This window comes from Taudactylus pleione, unplaced genomic scaffold, assembly GCF_031769625.1.
Source record: "Taudactylus pleione unplaced genomic scaffold, aTauple2 ptg000019l, whole genome shotgun sequence".
Taxonomy (NCBI): domain Eukaryota; kingdom Metazoa; phylum Chordata; class Amphibia; order Anura; family Myobatrachidae; genus Taudactylus; species Taudactylus pleione.
The window spans coordinates 37,175,807-37,195,865 of NW_028284421.1; the positions used below are offsets into that span (position 1 = coordinate 37,175,807).

The 20,059-nt window shown below is 41.0% G+C and overlaps 1 protein-coding gene across 2 annotated transcripts in view; it reads left to right on the forward strand.

Annotated features, from left to right (window-relative positions):
• Positions 1-3,606: 3,606 nt before the first annotated feature.
• MAPK8IP2 (mitogen-activated protein kinase 8 interacting protein 2) overlaps positions 3,607-20,059 on the forward strand; it is a 77,700-nt gene continuing 61,247 nt past the window's right edge. Inside the window, exon 1 of one of the 2 annotated variants that reach the window (XM_088447096.1) lies at positions 3,607-4,020. In XM_088447096.1, coding sequence (XP_088303222.1) covers positions 3,956-4,020 — 65 coding nt within the window. In that variant the 5' untranslated portion in view covers positions 3,607-3,955. The remainder of the gene's footprint in view (positions 4,021-20,059) is intronic. The other variant, XM_088447105.1, reaches the window with a different exon arrangement.

The following is a 20,059-nucleotide window of genomic DNA, read 5'->3' on the forward strand; positions in this document are numbered from 1 at the left end:
AGGACAAAAATTTGACCGATAAAAATAAAATAGGGAAAGATCAAGAACCACTTCCTCCTAGTGCTGAAGCTGCTGCCACTAGTCATGACATAGACGATGAAATGCCATCAACGTTGTCTGCCAAGGCCGATGCCCAATGTCATAGTAGAGGGCATATAAAATCCCAAATGGCATTAATTTAAATCGTCTGAGGAGAAACGTAAACTTGCCAATATGCCATTTACGACACGGAGTGGCAAGGAACGGCTAAGGTCCTCCCCTATGTTCATGACTAGTGGTTCAGCTTCACATGATGATGGAAGCCCTCCTCCCGCTACAAAAATCAAATGAGTTAAGCTGGCAAAAGCACAGCAAAGAACTGTGCTCTCTAATTCTAAGAAGATATCACAAATCTCCATGGAGAGTACAAGTGTGGCGACAGTTGCGATGCCTGACCTTCCCAACACTGGGCAGGAAGAGGTGGCTCCTTCCACCATTTACACGCCCTCTGCAAGTGCTGGAAAGAGCACCCACAGTCCACTTGCTGATATTCAAATTGAATGAATATTGGTGCAACTGGCGCTGAGGAGGAAGTTGACGAGGAGGATTCTGATGGTGAGGTAGTTTGTTTAAATCAGGCACCGGGGGAGACAGTTGTTGTCTGTGGGATGAAAAAGCCCATCATGGTCATGCCTGGGCAGAAGACCAAACATTCCACCTCTTTGGTCTGGAAATATTTCTATCCAAATCCGGACAACTGTCTTGTCATATGTACCATATATAAAGGTGGAATAAGTAGGGGTAGGGACGTTAACCACCTAGGAACATCCTCCCTTATACGTCACCTGCAGCGTGTTCATATAAAGTTACTGTCAAGTTCAGAAACTGTGGCTGACCGTAAGCAGTCCAGGGGCACCTAAATCCCTTTTTCCTGTTGTATCCAAGCGTCTGCAAACCACACCGTCAACTCCCTCCTCATCAATTTCCTCCTCAGTCAGGATCGGAAGTAGTCCTGCAGGCCATGTCACTGGCATGACTGACTCTCCTATCTGGGATTCCTTGGGAGGATCCTGCATTGCTATGCCAACTGCTGCTGTTGCTGCTGCTGGGAGTCGTTCATCATCCCAGAGAGGAAGTAGGAACACCACAACTTCTTTTACTAAGCAATTGACCCTCCAACAGTCCTTAGCGAGGAGGATGAAGTACAACAGCAGTCATCCTGAAGCAAAACGTATAACTGAGGCCTTGACTGCTATGTTGGTGTTAGACGTGCGTCCGGTATCTGCCATTAGTGCAGTGGGATTTAGACAATTGATGGAGGTAGTGTGTCCCTGGTACCAAATCCCATCTAGATTCCACTTCACTAGGCAGGCGATACCGAGAATGTACAGAGACGTCAGAAAAAGTGTCCTCAGTGTCCTAAAAAATGCGGTTGTACCCAATATCCACTTAACCACGGACATGTGGACAAGTGGAACAGGGCAGACTAAGGACTATATGACTGACAGCCCACTGGGTAGATTTATGGCCTTATGCAGCAACAGCAGCGTCACCAGTAGCAGCATCTCAGAAACGCCAGCTCGTTCCAAGGCAGGCTATGCTGTGTATCACCGGTTTCAGTAAGAGGCACACCGCCGACAACCTCTTAGAGAAACTGAGGGAAATCATCGCCCAATGGCTCACCCCACTTAGACTCTCCTGGGAATTTGTGATATCTGACGTCACCAATATTGTGCGGGCATTACATCTGGGCAAATTCCAGCACGTCCTATGTTTTGCTCGCACAATAAATTTGGTGGTGCAGAATTTTCTGAAAAACGACAGGGGCACACAAGAGACGCCCACAGCTATGCGAGCGGCCAAGAGGCCGCTCCAAAAAAGAAAAACAAGCACGGCTCTGATCTTTTTCAGCGATGCTGCGCGCCAGGAAAGGGGGCGCTGTAAGCCCCAAGCCCGGTGCTAAGCAAGGGGGGCGCGATCAGTGTGATTGCTCCCCCCCACAGCCATAGGAGACTGCTCCGGCTGCTGCAGCATCCACAAGCAGTCTCACACAGCAGCCCAGGACAAGCTGTGTGCTGAGGTGCTGTGAATGAGGGGGCCCCTCTAGCAAGCCCGGGCCCAGGTAAACTGTACCCGCACCCCCCCTCTCGGCGCCCATGTATGTAATTTCAAAGTGACTGGGTCTCTTTCAATTACTGTATGAGACAATTTCATCCACAGCTGTCATTATTAGTAATGTGTCTCTGTTTTACACAGGATCATTTATAGCAGCAAAACTGGATCACCTGAATCATTCTTACTAAACTAATTTAACAGCATACATTGATCCTATTAATTTTGTATATAGACACTTAGTACAGGGACATATCCACCACCAACATGCATGTTTCACTGGTTAATGACCATCTTCTGTGTAAATAGGCCTTAGATGTTGAGTCACAGTAAAGTCACAAAATTAAACTTGCCGTCCTGGGATCAGTCTAATATTTCATAAGTTTATTTTTGCGAGCAGCCTATTACATCCGGAGAGTTGTATGTTTTACATGGGCAACATCTGGATGGCGTGTTTTGTCGGTGCAAGAATGGTTGTTTTTGCGAGTTTACATGCTCTTGAAGCCTATTACATATGAAGAATGCGAACTCACTTGTTTTTTGCAGAAAAATTGCATGTTTTAAGAAATCACAATCTATTACTTTTACCCCATGGTATGAGAATAAGGCTGCGGAATGGAGTTATATGCTTTTATCATAGCTAGATTAAAATGAGCGAGATATATTAATTCCTAAAAGTCACATATGATGTAGTATTTGCAATGTTGGGTGGAAATCACTGAATGTCCCAGAACATCAGATGTGTCCATAGTTATGCCTTGGAGTGTGTAGGTTCTGTCAACGTTGGTGATCATTGGATACCAGCTCAAGGTTTGAGAAAAAAATAAGGTCATGACCCTAGTGGGAAATAAAATAACAATAATTTAATATATTTGTATTTTGCTTTATCTTTTAAAAATAATAGCAGAATGGAGACTTTTAAAAAATATGGTTTTAACTCATGCACATCAGTAATGGCAAAAATGTTTCATACCATCGAAGACAGGAGTCACAACCTATTTATTACACGCAACAGATGTTCCAGGCATGTATTATAGAATTATTATCTTTTTTTTTTTTTAATCCATGTACCACGAAAATCCCAGAATGGGGGATTAACTCTTGTGAGGATTTCATAATGAGTGTGACGTCCGTGTGTTTCATTGAAAGCTTCTCTGTATATTTGGTGTTTTTCGGCGCATATATGTAGCTGTACTGGAAAATAACTTGATTCCTAATACTGTGCAATGCTGCTGCTTTTAGAGAATCTGCGCTAGACTGAATTGTTTAATAAACCTGCGACCGGGATTTCACATTCAGCACCACAGAGCGGACAGCGCACCTCCGCTACTACTAATACTACGCCTGCTCTGCCTGCCTGTCTATGCTACAGAGCCTCTGCCCGCCTAGCTGCTGTCCTTTCTCCATCCTTCCTTATGGGACTTCCTATATCCATAGCCACATACAAGCAACCACCCTCTCTCTCCTCCTTCCCTCCCTCCTCCTCCCCCAGTCTGTGTATTGGTTACGAGCTTGTGCAGTCTCTTCTGGATGTGACCGCATCAGGCTGCAGCAACCCATCTCAATCCCAGTAAACGAGTAGACAGACTCTGGCGGGTGAGAGACGGACCTCGGAGTGACGAGAGAGAAGAAGAGGAGGGGATGAGACTCTCCATGTAGTAAGAGATGTCTGTCTGTCTCTGCTGACTGTTCTGCTGAGCTGTCACTGGGCGCTGTCCCCAGGACTGTCACCCTGCCTATCCTGCAGTCTCTTCCTTTGTATCAGAGGTTGTCTCATCCTGTGGCTGGAGCTATCCTCTTCTCCCTGTCCCCAGGGTGTGTCTGTGCATGATCCGCTTCCAGTCCATCTCCTCTCTGGCTGAAGATGGCGGATCGAGCTGAGATGTTTTCCCTCTCCACCTTCCACTCCCTCTCCCCCCCGGGCTGCAGGTGAGAGCCAGGTCCTATGTCGCGACCTTAACTTGGCTTGGGTGTACAGTAGGTGTTGTCCAGTTATTATGCTTCATCTGCTGATACATGGGTAGTAACCACAAATCATGTCACAGGTGTGGGATAGATTGTCGCGATAGCAGCTATATATCACACAGCCATCATAGCAATGTAAACACGTGCTGTGGATCTGAAAGATTTTAGTGGTTTACTGGTATCATATGATTACAGTGCAGGCTTCCATATTATATAATACACAGGGACCTGTGTTCTAGGCATCTTCAGTAATCAGCAACAACAACAACCATATTGCATCAACCTATAATAGGCAGCAGTCATGCCTCATACATTACAGTGTATCTGCAGTGGCCCATTATATGTATGGGACAAATATCCTTATATACTCTTTGGAATAAAATAAAGCCTCACATAGATGACAATATGTTAAACCTTATGTTGTGTGTAGCATGGCTTACATACAGCAATAGTCACAATGCAGCATTACTGTACTTGTCCTTTCTCCAGCAGCAATTGCTAGTTCTGTGTAATCATCAGTACTGCCATTTTACAGATTCATATTTTATACACACCACTCCACGCCAATAGCTACTGCAACATATCTCTACCATTATTATACATTGTGTAACACTTTCCTGAATGCCATTGAGTCAATATCCATACACATGAATTATAAAGAACAGACATACAGTACAGTAGTGTAAGCTCTTAGTTCAGTCACACAACATCCAGAAAAATGCAGTAAGTTGTATTGTACTGTACTGTACTATGCAAGCCTAGGGCCACCAATAACAGCAAGTACACAGGACATATATACATATATGGCATTGCAGTACTGTACTATATAGAATGCTTACAATACAGCAGCAACACTATGTTATATGAGGGGAAAACAACAAGAAACTGCACTGATGGCTCCTTTCATTTATTCTGAAGACACCAGTGAGGTCACTATGGCATATAGTGTCCTGTATGTACTGTTATCAGTAAATACTGTATCAAAGATTTCCCCTTTCCATAAGGAATTCCTGAATATGCAGTGACATCAGTCTGTACACACAATTACTAGATATTCCCCTACAGAGGGTCAGACTAAGTTGATTGAAAATGAATGTAGCACATGTTACAAACATAACAAAATATGTTTGGGATACAGTTTGGTTTTTTTTTACATGAAAAAAATTCAGTTACCACATTGTCCTTGTTGTCAGGTGTAATTATATATGGAGTGTGCTAGAGAATGGAAAATGACACAGAAACAAACCAAGTTTACTATAACAAAAAAATGAAAGAAATAAGTTTCATTGTGACGTATTACTACCAAGGCAATGTGGATGATAAGTTATTGCTAGCAATGCCGTGGTAGCAACATCTCACTAACTGCTGGCATATATACTGGCAATTATATGCAACTTATTTACAGTTATTATTGTTTAATAATAGAAAAACAAAATGAGGTCTATATGCAATTTTCTTTTCCATGGGGCGGTCTCCATTCCCCCTAGTACTGACCCCACTGGTGTGGCCGTGTATAACTAGGAGGTGCAGCTGAAGACCTTATTTACCAGTCTGATTTGGGTTTATGAATGCTAGCTGGTCAGTGGTGACAATTCAGTGGGTAACTATAATGTCTTCAAATAATTCCGCATTCCTTTTTGAATTACAATAGGAATGGTTCCAATGTACTGAAAATATAAGAATATTGCCTTACCATAAGATGCGCTTGCAGATGTACTACATATGTTTACATTTTGGACTGGGCGGTATTTGATACATAGATTATTAGTAAACATGATATGCCTTGGTGTACTGTTGATTGGTATAACCATTCTTCAAGATAAATGAGATTTTAGATTTATGATTTGATAGGCTTATATATGTACATGTATATGTGTATATATAATCAGGAGGTTATACTCCCAGTTATATGAGCACCAACTGGAATGCTAATCTCTGGTCCCATATTTTATTGATAAACTCTAAGAGGCTCTCTGGTGAGTTCAGAGACCAGCTCGCAGAGTAAGAGGATACATTTCCATCTGGTTTCCCTGAGACACATTACTCTGTGTCATAGATTGATTGTAAATTGCTGATATATTGCACTTAGGAAAACATCCATAATCTATAAATAAAAAAACATGAGAAAATCATAACTAATTTGTATATTGTGTATCATTTATCATTTTAAAAAGAATGGAAGGTCAGTGGTTGATTTAATGAGTCTCACTGTGTTGTCGCTGCAGTATTATGTAATTAGGGCTGATATCTCTCATCTGGAAATCTGTCGTTCATGAGGTTCCGAAAATCATAAAAGATATGAAGATAATAATTGCTGCTGTACAGTGGTAATGTCATATACAGAGACCTAAAAACAAAATCTTCCCAATATGAGTAGCAGTGCTAAAAGGAGAAGAATAATGCAAATCAAAGTGTGGGAAATATCTGGGATAATTTTTGAATGTGTCATAAATCGTATTCATTCTGTATAATATACCCCAATATATATATATATATATATATATATATATATATATACAGTGTGAGTGTGTCATTCTGTTATCACAGCCAATAAATCTGCTGCTGTAGTCAGCCTTAGAATGCTGGACAGACTACTAGTATTAAATTGCTGTACATGTTGGTTACACGTGACATGCTCAGTGGGAATGTCAGTGCCCAACCACAATGATCATAAATTCTATGTTTATGTAAAAATAATTGTGTATGCCAAATACTAACTATTAATGTGATATGATTATATATATATATATATATATATATATATATATATATTATGTTTAGCCAATAATATGATATATGTATGTTACACGTGATATATTTGTGTAGGTTTTTTTTTAGATCTTAAATTAATAACCTCTGAACCTAAAATACAAGTTTGAAAGTTTGATTATATAAAATAGATATGAATAACTTTTATAAGTAAACACACTCTGTAAAATGCTTAGGAGTATGATCCACACCACGTTGCAGAGGTAATGGAGCATACACACGGTCAGATTTGTCAGATGAACGATTGAACGTTTTGAACGATTTGACCAAAGTTTTTGAACGATTTGAATGATTTGAACGATTGAACGATTTTTGACGGCATTAAAATGAATGGAATCGTCCAAGTCTGACTGCAAACACATCAGATGTCAGATATCGTTATCTGACAAACGGGAACGCACATCGTTCATCGTCCATCGTTCAGGCATGTCAGATATGTCAGATTTTCCTTCAGATATGAACGATTGAACAATTTTTTAAATCGTTATCGTTCAGATCTGAAGAAAAATGTGACCGTGTGTATGCACCATAACTTGGGGATGAAGCCGGTACCAGCAGGGCCTCAATCATTGTCATCACCATGCGGATCACCCACTAGACTACCTAGACCAACTGGAGCTGTCAAGTGGCTGACCCGCCAGGCCCTGACCTGGGGCCTACTTTAGCCACATTTTGCAGGAAATGACTGAGATCAGAGAACAATAACTTTTATTCCCCCTGCTGGATAAATAAATGAAAATAGAATGTAAAGACACTCTCATATTCTGTCATTATACTTGGGAATGTTACCAGTGAAAAGTTGAAGAGAAAGAAAAACTCTGTTTGGTGAGCGCTCTTAAAACTTAAATAGGAATTTAGTTTAAAACATAATTATAGAATAAATAAAATAATGATCTCTCAATATATAGCAAGCAATGAACAATTTTATGAAATTTCAATCGAAATCTATTAAAAGCATCAGTTCCAAATGTAATCCCTGTCAGGCTCTTTGGGCTAAAATACATAACACAATCTGCTTGAGGGTATGCTTCTTAAGTCTTTGTTTGTGTAGTTATGAGAGAAATTTTCAGATAACCAATATTAGAAAACTGGCCGATAAAAAGAGCTCCCCAAACTGCAACATAGATACCAAATAGTGTTAGTAACACAATATTATAAAATTTAATTGCCTCCTTATCCTATCTGCACAAATACTTGGCGAATATAATTCAAGATAATTGTTACAATGTTATCAGCTACAAATAGCTTTGGTTGGTATGCATCAGTGAGTTCCTTCTGTACGGGCACCTATATGTGACGAAAAAAGGAGGGTCAGGGTAGAGACACTGCTGTTCTGAATTCTGCGGCTTCTCAATTAGCCTTGGCCATCTGTGAGGAGTGAGAGATTGAGAAAGCTGGTTGCCCTTAGATACAACAGTGTAAAGGGGATGTTGCTCAAATTTTCATTTCTGCTGTTAAGGGTCTTACGCAAAGCATTGGGGATGCAGTCAGGAAGCCGACAGTCGAAATGCCGAACGCCGGCTTCCCAACTGTCAAATCCCGGCAGGGTACTAATGACAGGTGTCAAAATCCCGACATCTGTCATTACACCTATGCCGGGAGCCCAACGTCCAACATACCGAACGAAGGTAAGCCAGGCGTCGGGTGCGGACAGCCGCGCGGGGGGGGGTGGATTAGGTTAGGGGCTCCCGGGGGGGGGACTTAGGGTTAGGCTAGGAGAAGGGAAGGTTAGGGTTAGGCATCCCCGGGGGGGGAGGCTAGTGTTAGGCACCCCCCGGGAGACTTAGGTTTAGGCTGCGGGGATAGAGGGTTTAGGTTTAGGCACTTAAGGGGCTTAGGCACTAGGGGGGAAGGTTAGGTTAGGCACCCCTAAAGGAGGGTTGGGGGGGGAGTAGGGTTAGTAAATACTTACCGTTTTAGCTGTCGGGATCTTCACTGCTGCCGGTCTTCTGGTGTCGACATTTCATACCAATCCCAAGCATTGGACCCCTAATGAGAATATTACTCTGTTTGAGATAGTCCTCAATCAATAGAGCAATAGAAAGGATGTAAATTACAAGATGTGTTGCTAATATTTGTCAATAATCTATGAGGTGCCAGTGCAACAACTAGTAGATGATAGCAATTTGACAAAAAGTCAACATGAATAGATTTGTTAGATGATGTTAACAAAATTCGTGCACTCTTAACACTATCTGCACAGCTATAACATCAGTGAGATATCACTTATTCTGTTTGAGCCAACAGAAGCGGGCTTAGGTTATAGCCTATGAAATGAAAAAATGCATAGAGCAAAGTATTGTAGAGTTGAAAAAATGACTGTCTCATTGCACAATCCCGTATTGGCAGCAAAACATCATAAATACATATGCAAAGTGCCAGTGCAATTATTTTATGGTAACAATTGGACAGAATATTAGCATGAATATGTAAAATGCCAATTCAATAATTTTATAAGGTAACAATTTATTACCATGAGTACAAATATGTCTATAGGTTTAGCAGCAAAACATCATGAATATACTTATAAAGTGCCAGTACAAAAATTAAATGGTAGCAGTTTTGATACAATGTCAACATAGATACATAAAGTGCCAGTGCAACAGTTTTATGAAGTATCAATTTGTCACCATAAATAGATGTATAAATATGAATTAACAACAGAACATGTATTTATAAGGTGCTAATGTAACAATTTGATATTAATAGTATCAATATAGATGTTTACCGAGTAGGTCATATATAGGTTAAAGGATAATGCACATATACCAGCTCAAAATGCACAATCCATAATAGGAACCGTGCGTCTGCGTATCCTCAGACAATTCAAGAGGTAGGTGCACGTAATAAAAATAGAAACAGAGGAATACAAACTGTATGCTGGGGTGTCTCGTGCTGCTCAGTCATGGACACCCTTGCCCTGATGCGCGTTTCGCCGTTCTGGCTTGTTCAATGTGCCGTGGCATGTCCTATCATAGCAGAGTTAGTTCAGATGGACATTTCTTGCAGCCATTCAATACTCTGCTCACAGATATCCAAAGGAAGTGGTAGGCATATGTCTAATACCTCCCCTTAGAATAATTGAAGGTCAAATGTGCTTGTACAAATATGTATTGACCGGGAGGCGTGTTGTACATTGGTCTGATAGGGCGTATAGTTTGTGGGTGTTTTGATTGTGATTCATCAGCCTCTCAGTAGAAAATCTCGGCTAATACATTAAAGAAGTTCTTCCCAAACTTTTTAGAATCACGGCATCCTAGAATTAGAGATGCAGATAAATACAAAAGAATATAAATAAATAAAAAATGTGTAAATCAGATTGTGTTATCCCGACAGGGATTACATTTGGAACTGATGCATGTAATAGATTTCGGTTGAAATTTCATAAAATTGTTCTTTGCTTGCTACTTAAGGTGCATACACACACAACGATTTTTTGAACGATTATCGTTAACGATATCGTTTGTCATTCAATCGTTGTAAAAATCGTTCACTTTCTGAGTTAAAACGATGAACGATTATCGTTCATGCGCATTCATGCTTGTAGTTTGTAGTTCAGTCAGACTGACCAACTCAACGATTTTCATTAAGGGAATATGCATAAATCGCTTGTAGTTCAAAAAAATCGTTCATTACACTTTAAAATATCTGACAGATCATCTGACAGAAAATCGTTCGTAAAATCGTTGTGTGTGTATGCAGCTTTAGAGATCATTATTTTATTTATTCTATAATAAAAGTTATGTTTTAAACTAAATTCCTATTTAAGTTTTAAGAGTGCTCACCAAACAGAGTTTTTCTTTCTCTTCAACTTTCCTTGTATCAATATATAACTCTAGTGAGCACCATCACTACCCATTAACAGCTTAACCTTGGACTTCAAGGTTAGGGAATAGAGGTATTTCTATCGAATCAATATATTACATTTCTATTGCCTTTGCGACGATTTCCCATTTCCCCATTATATAATGTTACCAGTGGCTCTTTTCAATATCAAAACATATATTTTACATTTTGTGTTCCTGTAGGAACTGATTATAGTTTCCATAAAACATAAGAAATTGTTGTCACATGTTAGATGTAAGTTTTCTTGGATTTATTGTCTTATATCTGTGTAATGTAATGAGTCTCATGTATGGTGAACCTCACATCTCAGTTTTGCCTTTATTGAACCACACAGCCCAAAGGTATGTAGTCATATTGTTGACATTCAAAATGTTGACATTCAGTCGACAACTTTGTTCATAATGTCGACTTTCAAAATGTTCACATGTCCAAAACTAAAGAAAAGAAAAGGAATCAGTATACGCTTAGTGCACTCAGGGCCTTGCTCTCATTTATTTAAAGTCAATGTTTATTAGATATACAGAGGTATGAGAAATTATCCCTTGAATAGGATTATACATATAACTATTGCTTTTGGTGCAGGATACAAGTTCAAAATGTCAACATGTGTAAAATGTCAACATTATGCATGTCTATATTATGAATATATCAGCATAAGGGGTAGGTTGCAGTTATGGTTGGGCTGTGATTACGGTTGGGTTGCAGTTAAGGTTGGGCTGCGGTTATGGTTGGGCTGTGGTTACGGTTAGATAGTATTATCGAGATTTGCAATGTTGACAATACTGAATAATGCAAAATAATGTCAATATTATTCAGAGATAACACAGTGAATACTGACATGACAACTGTCAACTTTGAAACCTTGTCTACATTCTCGTGTCAACATTATGAATGTCGATAAATGTTGATATCATATATCACACCCAGCCCAAAAGTGATACCATTACAAAGCGATGTGATATAAGTGACAGGAGCCTGTTATACAGACTAGAAAATGTCTAAGACAAAGTCACATCAAATGAGGGCACTCTGCTAACCCATGAACATGTTATATGAGTCAGAGGATGAGTGCTAGTTTATGAGTTTGTGGGCTAAATGACTTTAGGAAGCCTCTGTCATAGAGTATGATTGCTAGTCTATGACCTCTCTCTATATAAAGGCAGAATAGGTTGTAGAGGAAAAGTAGAACTAAAAAAAAACATGGCGTGTTGTGAAGACATTAAAAGTATCTGTGAACATTTAAGACAAAGGTTCCAAAAGTAGTATCAGGACTGTGGCCCTGACTCAGAACCGGACGCTCTGACAGAGCGCTCGCTCTGAATCAGGGCCTTCCCTCTTACTTTTTGGAGCGGCCTCCTGGCCGCTCGCATAGCTGTGGGTGACCACCCACAGCTATAGCGAGCGGCCAAAATGATGGTCGCGATGGTCAAGACCATCGCGACCATCGGGGCTTGCGATGAGACCCTTGCGGTAGGGTCTCGCTGCCGCAAGCCCTGGAGTGCTTTTGGCTCTATCAGAGCCAAAAGCACTCCCACTGACATCACTAGTGATGTCAGTGGGGCTGGCCCCAGACGGTAGGCGTTCCCATGGGGACGCCTCCGTCTGGGCAGCCACGCCCCCGGCACGCCCACCAAAGGGGGCGTGCTGTCAATCACCATCGACAGCATGCCCCCTTTGGTGCGAGACCCATAATGACGGCATGGCCGTCGTTATTCAGGTCTCGCGCATGCGCACGACGGAGCCGCCTCCGTCATGCGCATGCGCACTTGGGCAACATCGACCCACTTGCGAGCGCTCAGCGCTCGCTAGCAGGTCTGAATCAGGCCCAGTGTTCCTGTGAGTTCCAGCACAAACTAAACCCTGGCAGTAGGGGGCATTTTTTTTAGTAGTCCATTGAATCCCAGATACGCTGCTCACCCAGTCATCTCACACATAACTGTGCCGTCTTTCAAACAGAAACATTATGTATAGAATTACAACATAATAATTTAACTTGGAACAATATGCTTTTTGTAACCACAGATCCTGAGTTGGGAGTAAAGTCGAAAAGGACAAGTAACTGCTGCATTGCAGGTGGGGCAGATATAAAATGTGCAGAGAGATTTAGATTTGGGAGGGGTGTGTCCAAACAAAAATCTAAATTACAGTGTAAACATAAAGTTTGATTAGCAATTATGAGCTACATATGAAAGCAGCCAATATGTACCCCACATGCAAAATAATACATGTATTTGTACGCCTTACATTGCAGCATGGTTCTTCCAGGTGCCCAGTTACTTGCTATTTTCTGCTTTACTCCTAACTCGGAATTAGGCCCTTAGGGGCATATCTAATTGATTGCAAGGTTTTCCCAGCAAAAAAAGTAGTAAGCAGCACAACCAATTTTCTATTATTGTGGTATCCAACAGAAAAAAAATCGGTCACAAAAACATAAATAAATTGGGTAACATTAATAATGGTTTTTATTGTACCAAAGAAAAATATATTGTTCTTTTAAAATGAAGCAAATGGATGATTTGTGCATTTTTTATGAAGTAAAAAAATTATAAAAAGCAAACTTTTTTCGTTTTATAAAATGAAAAATGCTTAAAAAAAAGGGGGTAGAAAAAGGTGATTTTGGGTTGATTTTAGGACAATTATAAAAAAAAAATATATAAAGCAATTATTGTTTGTTTAAATAATTGCTTTAATTACTTTTGGGGTGCATAAATTAACAAAAAAAGTTAATTTTGGGGCAATTTGAAGTCATTGATTTTAACAACCAATAATGACATGTAATTATTGGACCAATTAGGCTAATTGAAAACTTCCAATTGCCTAATTAGTCATTAAGTGGAGTTTCAGATGGGTTTTGAAGGGGTCCCCAACATGTAAAACTTATAATACAGATTTTTTCTATTTTTGTAAACCTGCTCTGGGGCTGCGAGAAAATAGCCGCAGTAATTCCTATAGAAATCACCATGACTGATTCTCTATCCAGCAATTGAATATGAATAAACTTGCGGTGCACCGCAGGGTATTTCAAAACTTCACCTGCATTTGATTATCCCCCTTATAGTCTGCAACATCTTTCCTGTTAAAGCTAGCATTACCAAAGTGACATAGTTGTACAGTACTGATAAGAAGATATTGGTCACGGTAGGATTTGAAACAGTAACTCCTTGTAGAAGTATCACAATACATTACAGAGTTTAGAGATCTCATAAATGAATAAATATCCCTTACACCCTGGTCTATAGTAGTCTAACCCTACATACTGGTAGATAATATTAACAACACATTTTTACTAAACCTGTTCTGGAAAATATATATCTTTTTTAATTTAGGAATATTGTGTTTGATAATTTTGTGGTTAGTAATTTGCTCACTTATATTAAAAATGGCACCTTTTATACAAAAGATAAAGAGCAGTGAAAATGTAAATGTAGGATGATCCACATTGATAAAGAAAAGTGTCCCCAGCATGTATTTTAGGAGGGTAAGTACATACACAGCACCATTTGTAGCTGCATTTACACTGTACGTTTCTGTTCTAAGACTTATGTGCTGCAAAATCACAACACACTGCAACTTCAGGGACCTAAGTGAGGGGCAGTTAGTGCAGCAATTGGTGACATTACGGTACCTTTAGCTACAATAACTGTGACTTGTAGACTGGGAAAGTACAATCTTACCTCAAAGCACAGAGAACAAATGGGGGATTGAATAAATACTGTTGTACATACTGTACATACCATATGGCCTAGGAAACAAAAATACAAACAATGTGGTAAAATAGAAAGTATTGGAAGGAAAGAAAATATGCTGTATAATTGCAATTGTTAGATCAAGATGGGACTAAAAATCAACTTAGAAATACCAAGAATGTAGCAAAATGTGTAAAAAGAACATCAGGTTAGCAAAGCTTGAAGCTGAAAAAATGAGTCTACTACACCATGCTGTACCCTATTTTATTACTTGAAGGGCATGCTGCGGAGCTTTGTGTTCAATGCGATGCTTTGAGAAATGTGCAGTGCTGGAATTTCCTGCTAGTTTAGTGTAAATACGTAAACCCATTTCACTGATGTGGAAAAAAAGCCAATTTGTTGCAATGTTAATACAGCTGACGTGGCCACAGGCTATTGGAGCATACACACGGTCAGATTTTTCTTCAGATCTGAACGATAACGATTTTAAAAAATCGTTCAATCGTTCATATCTGAAGGAAAATCTGACATATCTGACATATCTGTCAGATCTGTCAGATGAACGATTTGAACGATGCGCCTTCCCGATGGTCAGATAACGATATCTGACATCTGATGTGTTTGCAGTCAGACTTGGACGATTCCATTAATTTTAATGCAGTCAAAAATCGTTCAAATCGTTCAAATCTTTGGTAAAATCGTTCAAACCGTTTATCTGACAGATCTGACAAATCTGACCGTGTATATGCTCCATTAGACTTGTTATGAGAAAAGCTCCAAAGCCTTGTAGATACAAAGTGTCTGCGACACATTTCAGGACTGTGCCCCTCTTTCGCACAGTGATAATTATAAGCAGCCAAATAAATTTTTTAATAAATGAATAATAGGTTGATTGTTTGTCTTGTTCATTAAATATTTTATTGTTTTGGTCTTCTTTATTGCATAATTGATACATCTGTAATCACCATTCATCTATTAAGTCAGTGGTTCCCAAACTTTTTCAGTTCAAGGCACCCTTAAGGTGCCTATCCATTAACTGACATAGAAACGACAGCACGATTATGTCATTGTAATCGTGCTGTCGTTTCTATGTCTGTGATGTGCCTATACTGAATGTTCAGTTGTTCAGTGCAGGGACATCCATCATTCGTGTACATGTTGAACCTGACGTGATCGTCAGGTTGACCAGCATGTACGGGCTATGATAAATGTTGGAAACGACCAGCGGGCACGCACATCACTGGTAGTTTCCGACCTAAATGTGCCCAATACATGCGTGATTTGCAAGTGATTGCACGATAACGACGTCGTTATCGTGCAATCGTCTGCTAATATCGCAAAATGGACACCCCCCTTTAGGGTCTCCTTCATTTTTTCGAGGCACCCCTAAGCCAAATGAATTACCTGTAGTATTGCCCTTTATGTAGTGCCCCCTGTAGTACTGCCCATTATACAATGCCCTCTGTAGTAGTGCCCGTTACGCAATGCCCAGTATAGTAGTGCCCCTTATTCAATGCCCCCAGTAGTAGTGCCCCTTATGCAATGCTCCCTGTAGTAGTGCTCCTTATGTAAGGCCCCCTGTAGTAGTGCCCCTTATGTAAAGTCCCCTGTCATTGTTCCCATTATGCAGTACCCCTTGTAGTAGGGCCTCTTAGGCAGTGCCCCAACTAGTAGCCCCCACACCCCTGTGCAGAATGTACCTGACTGAAGTTCACACTGGGGACCACTCCTCCTGCTGTCACTCCCGCTGCTGCTGCGCTGACTGGATCAAGCTGGATCCAGCAGGCGCGCAGGATCCTAACAAGTTCCCAGTGATGCATTGTGCAGATGCATGGGTGACGGCATGACCCACACTGCATCACTGGGAATGCTTAAGCGATCAGAGGCTTCTTCAGAGGCCAGCGTTCCAGTTTCTGAAGGAAAGTTGATCGCGATCTACCGGCGGGAGCTCCGCTAGCTATCGGTAGATCGCGATCGACGTTTTGTCCAGGCCTGATTAGATGCATAGAGAAAAAAAACTGACAGCAGCTTCTCTCCGGCAGCTGCACCCCGGTGACTGGGTGCCGCGGTGCCCAGTTTTTTAACCACTATATTAAGTGATTGCATACCCTAAATTATTTTTTATTTTTGTTTGATTTGATTAATTAGTGATTTTTCTACTTGAATAATATGAATAGTATGTATAAAAACACTACATAAGAGTGTAAGGGGTAAATTTACTAAGAATTGAGTCTGGGAGAGTTGTTTCTTTTTTTCAACTCGGTTAGCCACGCTGAAACTCAGGAGATTTGAGGCTTCTGAAACTCTCAAATTTACCAAGATGTGAGTTTAGCTGAGAGTGAGATGTCCGATGGTGAAGCAGAATGAGATATCTCCCCCGAGTTGCAAGTGAAGATGAGATTATTCACCCGAGATTGCAGTGTTTTCTCTCTGCAAATCTCTCCCGAGCTAGCAGCCTGCACATATCAGTGAGATATGTGTAAGCTGCTTGTGTGTTAAGACCTGTAAAAATGGGTTAATGTTATTTAAAAAGCATAACCAGCCCCGGACTTGCCAGCCAGTCCTGGTTCTTAAAATTACAGGGAAAAAAATGTGTAGGGTTCCACTGTAATTTAAGAACTAGCACCAGGCAGCAGGGACAGAGCTGGTTTTAAATATAGAGAGAAAAAAAATGGTGTGAGGTTTCCCCTAAATTTAAAACCAGCTCCAGACCCTTTCTAGCGGGGGACTGATGCCACAGCCAGGGGAGCCCTTTCACCGGGCCCCCCAGCCGCAGCATGAGTCCTGACCACTAGTCAGCCCAGGCCAGGGATACCTGGGGAGTTGGGGACCCTCCAATAAGGGGTCTCCCTCTCCAGGGCACCCCTGGCCTAGACTGATAGCCCGGGGCTATCCCCGCCACCCTGGGCAGTGGGTGGCGGGTTGATAGTGTAGGTGTAGTGTTAAAAATAGAATTACCAACATTGTCTTTACAATGGAACTACAGGTCCCAGCTAGCCTCTCCCGCATTCTGGTACTTGGAGAACCACAAGTACCAGCATGCGGGGCATTAAGGGCCCGCTGGTACGTGTAGTTCACCAGTGAAGAAATGTGTAAATTAACACAAGACACACACACTGTGAAAATAAAGTTTTATTACATCCAGACACACTCACACATACTCACCTGCTGCCAGATGTTCACGTCCCCTTCTCAGCGTAACGTATCCTATGGAAGTACCTGAAGAAAAGATCCAATACTCACTGGGACCCACGTGGACTTCAATGGAGGAGCCGCTCCACACTCGGTTGATAGAGTGAAAATTGCATATTGTCTTAAGAATTTCTCTAACTGGGACCTATAGGTACAATTCAACTTTTAACAGTAATTATTGTATAGTTTCTTCAGAAATGGGCTTACTGTAATTTGGCACCATATCCTCCAGTGGCTGTTCTAGTACTTGTACTGTACATGTGCCAATGAGTCAAATAACAGCAGGGAGATTTGATACCAATCGGATTTACATGGTGAAGAGCAACATACCACAAGTGGCTCTACTACAAATCATACTTGCCGACTATCTGGCTGCCCCTTCCGGGAGGGAGCAGCCAGATCGGCATTACTGGGGGGGCGTGGCCAGCAAACGGGGGCGGGGGCGGCCATATGACACATTTTGTGGGCGGAAGAAGCAGGGGGCGAAGCCATGCGAGTGCGTCATTTTGGCCCCGCCCCCGCTTCACACTGCCGATATTACAGGCAGTGTGATGCAGGGGGCAGTGCCAAAATGACGCTAATCGCGTCACCGCCCCCCTTCGATGCCGGGGGTTTTACAAACAATCGGAGTGGGCCAGGAGGGGTCTGCTGCAGCTGGGAGACTTGCCTGCCTTCCCGGGAGGTCGGGAGCGGCACCCGATTTTCGGGAGGCTACCGACCAAATCGAGAGGGTAGGTAAGTATGCTACAAATGGCACACAATGCAGAAACCATTGGTAACATGCAATCTTTATCCTTACACAGAGACAGCAAATTATTCAGCACAAAAACAGCAAATTCTGTAAATAACAACACAGAAGTAAATACAAAAATATGATAAAGTTATTGATTTCTTTCCTTCAGCAGCGTATTTCATGCAGCATTATATATAGATATAGGATCAATTATCTCTCCTGTCCTACTTCACCAGCCCTTCATTTAGAATGCAACTAGGGAAACCATGTCTCAATGGGACCTTACTATGCTGCATTATTATCTGTGTAAAATGACATTATATATCTGTTCCTTATTTTTCTTTGTCTTAAAGTAAATTACCTGTAAAATGTAATAACCAGGTCAGTTCTTCACCAGGTGTGTGAGAGTGCTTTAGAGTATATTGTCACTCTCTGCATGTCTCAAAGCTCTCAGATACTTCTGTATGATACTTTGTGCTGATATTGAAATGCTTCATCTCTTGGAGTTCATTAATAATAAACCCAGCTTGTTAGAAGCTTAATGCTGATTGCGAAAGACATTTATACTCCTATATCCACAACAGACAACATTGAGCTTAATATTACAATATTATATTTTCTACCTGTGTCTGCTAACAAACACTGTATTCTTGTACTCTCACAAAATGTTCTGTGTCTGACATTCTGTGATTTAAGTGTTATGTCTGCACTGTGTAATCTAAGTTTATTAGAACTTGTAGACATGGAGGTGCCTGCTCTGTCATTGTGTAATGCAAAGTTCTCTTTGTTGGTGCTGTAAGTCTTGTTTCAATCCAATCACATAGATTGGAAAAAAAAAATTCCACCTCAATGGAGATGCACATTTCTGGATACCAGGGCTGGTGTATGGGTCACCTCAGTAACCTCAGGCACTGCCCCATAATTGAGCATCCCTCCTAACACTTATCTAGTGCAGAGTGGGAGCATGGCAGACTCTTCTGTTCTTGGCAGTGTACTGTGACATCATAGCCACAGTCCTATTACTAATGTGGAGGGGTAGCACCTGACAGTGCCACAGGTAGGAAGCTGCCCACTGTTGTACATTTTTAACTGTGAGCGTGGTACACCATCATTGCATCCTTTTCTATACCTATATACCTGTTTCTGTCTGTTGATGTGTGAGTCAGGGTATTCTACCCTTTTAATTATTTCTTCTGGGTGGAGGCTGCTCATGATGTTAAAACAAGAAAGAAACCTTTATGAACTTCACATCAGGTGTCTAAGTGTGAGTTTGGGTACGCTATCCCCATCATCTGTGTGATAACTCAATAACTACATTGAATTCCTATACCTATACTTCTCCTTTATATTAATGGGCATTTGAGTGACAATACATACCGTGTTTCCCCGAAAATAAGACACTGTCTTATTTTATTTTTTTTTGGTCAAAAATACTCCATAGGGCTTATTTTCGGGTAGGGCTTACCTTAATTAACATTGACAGCAATTTCAATAAACAGGTAAGTGTGAACAAAACAATCTACCTTAATTCAAAAGTGGTCATGTCATCTGCTTCAACATCATCATAAGTGTCCATATCCCAGTCCTGCTTTTATCCCCATCATGCCCTCAGTCCTGTTTTTGACCCCATTATGCCCTCAGTCCTGCTTTACAATTCTTTGCTTACCTTTATTTTTTTTCCTCTTTTTCTCTACTCTCCTCAGCGGCGCTGCTGTAAATGTCGCTGCCACGCACGCCAGCTGCCGTGCGCTCACTGTGAGAGAGTGAGACGCTGTAG